This window comes from Chanodichthys erythropterus, chromosome 2 (genome assembly GCF_024489055.1).
Source record: "Chanodichthys erythropterus isolate Z2021 chromosome 2, ASM2448905v1, whole genome shotgun sequence".
In the NCBI taxonomy this organism is placed as follows: domain Eukaryota; kingdom Metazoa; phylum Chordata; class Actinopteri; order Cypriniformes; family Xenocyprididae; genus Chanodichthys; species Chanodichthys erythropterus.
In genome coordinates this window covers 35292672-35301306 of record NC_090222.1, presented here as the reverse complement: position 1 = coordinate 35301306, position 8635 = coordinate 35292672, and the positions used below count along the sequence as shown (strand labels likewise).

At 35.9% G+C, this 8635-nt stretch overlaps 1 protein-coding gene across 1 annotated transcript; it reads right to left on the bottom strand.

Moving 5' to 3' along the window:
- Nucleotides 1-5396: 5396 nt before the first annotated feature.
- LOC137029576 (protein rapunzel-like) lies at nt 5397-6584 on the bottom strand. Its single transcript, XM_067399191.1, has one exon. The coding sequence runs from the start codon at nt 6582-6584 to the stop codon at nt 5397-5399; it is 1188 nt and encodes a 395-aa protein (XP_067255292.1).
- Between the last annotated feature and the right edge of the window lie 2051 nt (nt 6585-8635).

Below are 8635 nucleotides of genomic sequence, written 5' to 3'. Positions count from 1 at the left end.
AGAGGCAGACTGGCAGCAAATGATGTGCTGTACAACACTGAACTTGAAATTATTCAGCATTTATATGCAGGTTAGGAGCGGAATGCATGTAATTCATTAGTTACCATTACCATTCTTTGAGGAAAACTACATATTCAAAGGTTTTATAGGCACAATCAGATGGATAAATCCGGTGCGGAGGCTGAGGGTAAGCTGGTGTGTGTCACAGTACAAATGTTTTAATGCTTTTTATCAGATCAGGCCACTTAAAGGCAGCAGGCCGGTCGATGGTCCACTCGGATGAATATAATGTCATTAGCTCAGGCTGTGATTGGCAGATGCTGCCAGAGTGAGGTATCATGGGATTGATTCACCATCCCTGGCAGTACTATGATGCTGGGTTTCATAAAATCACTTATTGGTTTATTAAATATTGATATTGACTTTCTTACAGTAGGTTGGGCCTTTATTTTCATTATAGCTATAACAACAAAGTCGTAGTTGTAGTTGGTAGTAAAGTATCTGTTAAAGTGTGTATTTTAACTGTTTTACGAACTAAACAGAAATATTTGTTTTGGTTGACTCATTTTGTAGTCTTGTGTTTGATTATATTGAATGTCATCCATAGTTCCAGTGTGTTTTTAGCGCCATCTGCCAGCAGAATGTGTATGACAACAAAAAATGTTTCTTTTTGTTATTTAGAGTAAAAAGTATTGCATTTCAACTAAACTCATGCTTGTCACTATGTCATACTGAAATACAATACACTTGTTTTGGTTTAGTAACACACAGGTGTAAGCCACTACAAACCTTTATCAGAGAAGGATACCACATGGATCAATAACTCCAACCAGGGCAGAAGCCTCAACCGCTAATGAATACAGGAGTTTCTACTGGCTGAGACATTTGTTTCCATTCAGACTCTGAAGGAGGAGAATGAGCTGGTTTAGAAAATGCAAATGTTTCTGGAGATCCATATATGTTTAGAATAATAATAATAATACACAATTAAATTCAAAGCTTCCAAAATGTGCAGCATGTAATTTTAGCACCAATAACAACATAAATATTCTTTTTGTACATAAAAAAAACCATAACTGGCGTTACAAGGATGTAGCATCAGCTTTTTGAACTGTGAGAGGTGTTGGGTTTCCTTCCTAAGTTGAATACATAAGGTGGTCTGGTGGAACCTAGATATTTTACTTAATAACTTGTTAACCATGGATAATTTTTTGTAAAAAAGGATGGCTTTGCTTCAGAAGGCCTTTGTTAACCCCCTGGAGCCGTGTGGATTAAACGTTTATGATGGATGGATGTGGATTGTGGCACTTTCTTCATCTCATACTTGTTGCTATCTCTCACTGCCATTATAAAGCTTGGATGCGTCAGGATATTTATTAATATATCTCCGACTGTGTTCATCAGAAAGAACAAAGTCATTAGGTAATTTTCATTTGAAAGTGAACTATTCTTCTAAGACACATACCATGAGCTCCACAGTTGATAAGTGGTGTTATTTGTCTAAATTCACAAAGTTTAATTCCCCAAAGCTCCACTAATCCGAGGAATCGCTGTTACCATGGAAATAAAAACACACAAAATAATTAAAAATACAAATGACGTAAACAAATCTTCCTAAACTTTCAAAGTGGGGAAGACCAGGTATGGTTGAACCACTATTAGCTTCAGCATCTGTAACTCAGTGAATTTTTGAGCAAGAGTGCTCAAACGTTTATACAAAGTGCCCACATTTGTTTACTACAAAAGGCACCAACTCAAACCTCTGCAAGAATATCACAGCCAGTATGAGTTGATGTCAAATAAATCAACTTTGTTACAATCTACTCAAATACTGGAGTTGTAACAGATGCTTGGGTAAACTGTAAGAATTTGAGTAGGGTTTTCTAACCCTGGAACCCATATAGACAATACAAAAGTGTCCTTTGTCTGCAAGTCCTCACCAATGGCTTTCAACATTTTCTTCACAACTGATCTAACTGACCTATCCTTCTTTTAAACCTCATAAGTTCCTTTTTTTTTTAGAAAACATTGGCATCTCTTTTTTCCCCCTCACAAATCTTTCTTTTCCACTGTCAAGGTATTCTGTAAAGTTGTTCATGTTTGTAATGGGTGTGCCCTCATACTGCTCATGTGTATATGACATGTCCTCCATAAATGGGTTTAAAAATATAGGTTCTACAGAAAAACTGAGTTTGTGCAATTCCCTAAGTATAATTTAATAAAAATTACCGGTTATCGTTCATGCAAATGGCTATGACAACAAAAATTATTAAAAAGAAACTGTTCTTAGTTGTACGCAACCTTATGGTAACATTTAAAAGGTTAGCAGCAGGTTAAAAATGCATCACATTTTGTCTGAAAAAAACTAGTTTAATCTAGTTAAATTATTTTATCTGCAAAAGTTTCATTGCTAAACAAAATATAGTTAAGGTAAAAAAAAAAATTACATTCTTACCTCACCATCAGTTATTTCTTTATAAAATTGGCATGTGCCTATATATTTCCAGCCATGACAACCTTTCATATAGGATCTGGGAGGAAATGGGTAAAAACTGAAATGAATTCAATTCAGTTCAATTCACGTTTACTTGTATAGCGCTTTTCATGATACAGTTTCAAAACAGCTTTACAGAGAATGCATGTCAACATAACAATTAAGAGAATATGGTATCGGAGGTGACTGTGGTTTCAGATATGTACATATAGGAAATTGAATTTACAATCACTGTTAGCAGTTTAATTGAAGGTAGAAGCAATGAGCTCCTGGAAATAATGAATTACATATTAGGATATTTAGAAGTATAGAAATACATATATAGAAATGATCATAGGACTCCTAGCTTATCCCTGATTGGTGGAATTGGTGGTGTTACAACTCGTCATGTTACAACCATACCTGGTTTTCCCCTTTTTAATTTTGTTTTGCTTGCATATGTTTTTTTTTTTTTTTTTTGACTCTCATAAAGTGACGATAGCCATTGACTTGCATTATATGACTCACCAAGGACCACAGTTTCAGCTAAAAATCTTCTTTACATTTCTGCTGAAGAAATAAAGACACCTACATCTTGGATGGCAAATTTTCATTTTTTTCGGTGAACTATCTCTTTAAGGCCCTCCTGAGTGTAAAATGATGGATTGTTCCCTCACTCCGCACTTCAGTGATCTTAATGAGTGGATCTGGAGAGCTGATCACAGCACTCTGGCGCTCGTCGTCCTTATATTAACAGTGAAAGGTTACTCACCCTCTATGTCTGCAGCCCATGGCCAGAATCTGCTGACTTATGTACAAAAGCAGTAATTTAATTAGACGTGGCTTTGAGTGCTATATGTGTCCACTTCAGAGAGTTAATAGCAATGAATGTCAACAATCACCTATAAGTCATGTTAATGTGAAACAGGCCGTACAAAACAGCAAACTGAAATTAGATTTTTTTTATTGGCTATATCACCCGCAAAAATATGAAGGCCTAAATTTAAAATGTATGTATTTGAATTGCATATCAAATTTGGATTACACACAAACAAACTAATAAACTTAACATGATGCGTATCATACAAGAAACAGGTATGATGTCTGTCACTGTACTACCTGTAACAATATATCAAGTCACAATATATCACAATACAAAACAGCAACAATATCATTATTGTGGATAGTGTCCATATGTATTGTGTATAGTTAACACAAAATGAAAATGACTGTGTGAGAAAAAAATTCAAGTTTACAGTTTGAGTGTCAGTACTATTAAACCACTATATATAATGTTGAATATAATGTATAATAATGCAATGGGGGAATATTTGTGGGTCCTGATAATGCCAAATGTCTTGTGTTACCAGTAAAAAAATGACTACAGCATTTTAAATATATCTAGTCATTGACAGAGTGCAAGCATATTCGTATTTTCTGAATTTGGGTCAATGATGTGACGGGTCTTTTTTTTTTTTTTTTTTTTTGTCCAAAGGCCTTAATAATAATAAAAAACAAAGCTATGACATCCAAAGTATGTAAGGTAGTACAACTAGATCTCTTTTATTGAATCCAAAATGTTTTAATTATATTTTGCTACATATAAATGCAATTTAAAGATTTCGAAGTGTCAAAAGGTCATTTGCATCCAAAGCCATTTCATTTGTGATTAAAATATCTTAAAATGTAATAAATGTATATATTTTTTTATTATGGCATGATTTTATATTATCATATATCAACATAGTGCAAAATAGGATTACAATTATATGTAGAAGTCGTTGCTTTGTTATGAAAAATAATGACTGGAAAAATGAATTTCATTGATGTCATTTGGTACAACCGTTGTAAAACATGGAAAAGTTTGTAATATTTTAAAAACTTGTACTAAATATTAAATGTTTGATTGACTATAGCTAGATATCAGGCTGTTAGCATTGTTTGAAAATATCGTCATTTGGTCTAACCAAAAGTGTCATTCAGTTAAACCAAATGACTTTTTTGGTGACAAATTTTGTCCATCTTGTAAAAAATGACAAAAGCAGTGTTAATTTGTTACAATCTCACACATTTTACCTAATTAAATATTACTTTTTCCACAGCTGATCATAAATTAACCATGTTCATACTTTTTAACTGAATACATTTATTTACAGATTGATGCTGATTCTAAGCAATCTGAATAAATACATTTTGAAAATATAATTATTTAAATACAATCAAATAGATGCAAATGATTTTATGAGTACAGACATTAAACCTGTTTCATATAGGACTGACAAATAGGCATCACTTCTATGTTGTTTGTAGCAGTGTATTACAAATGGATGGAAATTTTATATGCAATTCAAAAACATAAATCTTATTTTTAGGCCTAAATATTTTTATTTTTGAGTGTATAATCTTGAAAAAAGCTAAACCAGTAAACATTTGAACCTAAGTTGTTTCTTAGAAATGTATAAATTCAACTTTTTAAAGGGTGTATTTTAGTCTGAAAACATGATGAGCTCTCTGCTGTGCAGACATATGCATTAGTTTCCTTAGACGTGTTGCCGTGGGCTGTTTTATGGCTGATGAGGAACAGATACTGTCAGTTCGGGTTATTCTCATGCAGGCTAAATGGGGAAGCACTTTTCTTTGCCAGTATACCATCCAGTCTCATTGCTTCAGTTTTTATTACTACAAAGCATTGGTTTATATAACATCACAACATTTAACATGTTCTCTGCCTATTGCATTTAAATGAAATGTTTTCAGATAGACATTTAGTTATATTATGATATTATGGTGTGCAAACATGTCAAGTATAAAGCTCACATAGCCAGTCTATTTTGTTTGAAAATATGGCAGTATATCAGATACAGTAGCTCAGGAATACAGTTGAAGTATATCTTGCATTTAAAATGTATATATATGTTTATGTCTAAATGTTCTCTGCATGCACACAGACATTCACGTTCTTGTGTTTGTCCCAGTAGTGACATTCTTCAGGAAAACTGGACACAGCAAAGCTCTCCTTGTGACGACTGACGGCATGAACCAGAAAACCAGCTAACTGTTCCTCCAGAAGCTCCACGACAGCTTTGGCATCTCCCTTCCTCGCAGGACCTTCCATCATCTGTTTTATGCTCTCATTGGGCACAGGCTGAGGGGCGCTGCAGAACGAGACCACCAGGTTTACGTCATTTCCTTGAGACACTTCAAAATAACTCTGTCCGGCCACACATTGAAAGTTTTGTCCAGCTCTCAAGTTTCTAATTTTGCCCAAGTTACTAACGACTCTGATGGACCAGCTCACCCAGTCGTACTTCTTCACCAGGAAGTCCAGCAGTTCTTTGGCCATTTCCTGGAGGTTCCCATCCTCTCTCTCCTTCACAAGCCTCTTGATGTCCAGTTCAGCTTGCTCTGGAAATGAATGCACACATTTCTTTATCGTTTCCTTCATTTTCATCTCAATTTCTTGGATTTTCGTGCTCCACTCTTGAATCTTCGCCTGCTCAGCTTCTTCGCCCAGAGTAAGGAAACAATATCCCAGAAGAGCAATTATTCCTAGGCAGAGCAGCTCCTTCAGCCTGACGCAGAAGTCTTCCAGGACCCGTCTGTTTCTGGCCTCGTATTGTTCCACAACATCCAGGATTGGCTCCCCAAAAGTGCTGTTCCCCATCACAGCATCATAAAGCACGCAGAGGTTTTTCTCTCCACCTGTTATGAAAAAGTGCTCCAAGAACAAGCGTTTTTTGACTTCCTTATACTCAGGTTTGGCCTCCAGAATGTCAATGTATTTTCTAAACTGGTTCCGCATATTTTCCTCCACAGAGAAGAACTGGGTATCCAAACGTCTCCTCCTAATCTCAGAGTCAATATCTTGTAGCTGAGATGAGAGGACATCCAATTTGCTTCTCACAACTAGAAATTGATCTTTGACATATATGACCTCCTTGCTTTCCACATTGTTGAGGACGAGCTTGAGTACTGGAGCTGCAGCCTCAAAAAGTGGCGACATCTCTCCAACAGCGCTGGCCAGCACCTCGGCTCCTCTCTCAAACATCTCCATTACTGCTTCAATCGCCTCCTTCTTCTGGGCTACAACCCTCTCTAGTGAACTGGACATTTCTATAAAAGCAAAACCACAACACACACAAAGAAACACCACAGTAATATTAATATACATTTGTACAGTTTATAAGCAATTTGCACAACTGCTATCCCTTACAAAAATTAACCATAGTTTTATTATAGTAAAAGTGTAGTAACCATGTTTTTTTTTTTTTTTTTTTTTTGTGGATTGATTACATTTATATAACCACAGTTTTACTACAAATACCATGGTTAAACTATGTTTAGTGTAGTAAAACCATAGTTAATTTGTGGTTTTCCGTGGTTTAACTGCAATAACCATGTTTTTTTGGTTAAATTTGTAGTAAGCCCATGGTTAATTTTCATAAGGGATTTGTATAATTAACTATTTCTCCACCAATGGAATTGTCCGGCAATCCATCTTTTCAGAGTTATACTGTAGGAGGCGCTATTACGCATCTTCTGAAATAGTACAGAATCTCTGAGTCAAAACACAGGTGGAGAACAAGCAGAAACAAGCGATAGAAGCAGTGCTTACGCTCATGTAAGCTAACACAATCCTCAGACATCAAACAGTATATAGCCTAATGTTACAGAATGAAATGTTGACCCAGGAAGAGGTATAGGACTGTGAAGCTTTGGAGTTGTTTATGGATGCAATCTACTCAACCTATGTCTTAATCATCTTTCTGAATCCGATCCTGGTGATTTTTTTCAGCTTTCTGTTCAAAATGTTGCTTTAAGTGAAGTTCACAACGTAATTTCGGGAGGAGTGAACCCATCTAATCTTTCAATTAGTGAAACTCAAACATAATCTCAAGAGGAAGGAACCCTAATCTTTCAATTACATCCAGAGCATATAAGCAGCTACTCACCCTGCTCTGGCATCAGTTGTTTCGATATCCCTCCACCTCCCCAACTCCACCACATAAATTTAGCATCTCATCTATCGTACTCCTTTTTCATGCAATAGTAGTCCCTGGGGGGTATATCCAAGCTCGAGTTGAAGCTGCTTCCTCGAGCCCCTCCACAGCGGACAGCAAGCCAAATACGCTTAACCTTATTAGCTTAAAGATTTTATGAGGAAACGAACTCGTGAAAGGTAGGGTAGGCAATTTTGGAGAAGCTAGCAATAGCAGGCTAGCTTTAAAAGCAGATCCCACTCTCCCTTCAGAGCATCTCCAAAGCCATGCCTCCTCTAAAACACATGAACGTTTAAAGCCAGAGCAGAGTCTGCAAAGTGTAACTGCGGTAAATTACCTCATCTCAAAGCACATAACATTACAATAATAATGAACGTAAACAACTTACAGAACTCTGACTTGTACCACCTGACTGCTGCAGATTCATTTTGGCGTTGATAGTGTTGTCTGAGGACGTGAACAGTTTGAGTAGAACGTCACGGGTTGCTATCTCATATTTTCGGTTACAACATGGCGTGAACGCAGCATATGCTCATTGTTTTGGTTCAGGAGGAACTTTAAAAGGCGGCTGCTGCTTGTTTGTGGCACTTGGTGACTGACGTCTGTCTACAACTTTGCTTAGCCTTAAGGAACGCACTGATAATGTGTGATGTTTGCATGAGCAGGTGTGCAGAAGTATGGAAATACATGTGTTGACAGGCAGGTAGGACATCCTTGTATCATTACATTCGGACCAAATGCAAAGATTGAGCAAACATTTTTTGGTCCTGAGACTTCCACAGATGATATAAAAAAATTGCCTACCCTACCTTTAATGAAATTTGCCCAAAATCAATTGTTGATATAAAAGAATGCATGGAGCTAGAATATATTAAAATATGTGATAGAAACAAATATATAGCAGAGCAGAGGCTCTGTTCTTTTTATATATATATATATATATATATATATATATATATATATATATATATATATATATATTGTATGTTCAGCTATTCAAACAAAAAAATATTCTGGAGGCCAATAAAGTTTTGGCTGGCTGGTAACTTAAATATATTTTATGAAAATGCAACAGTGATAGTTCTAAGCGTCATTCCTTATTCAACATACCTTACTACAACATAACTGATCTGCATTATACAAGTAACATGTGTTCTTTTTG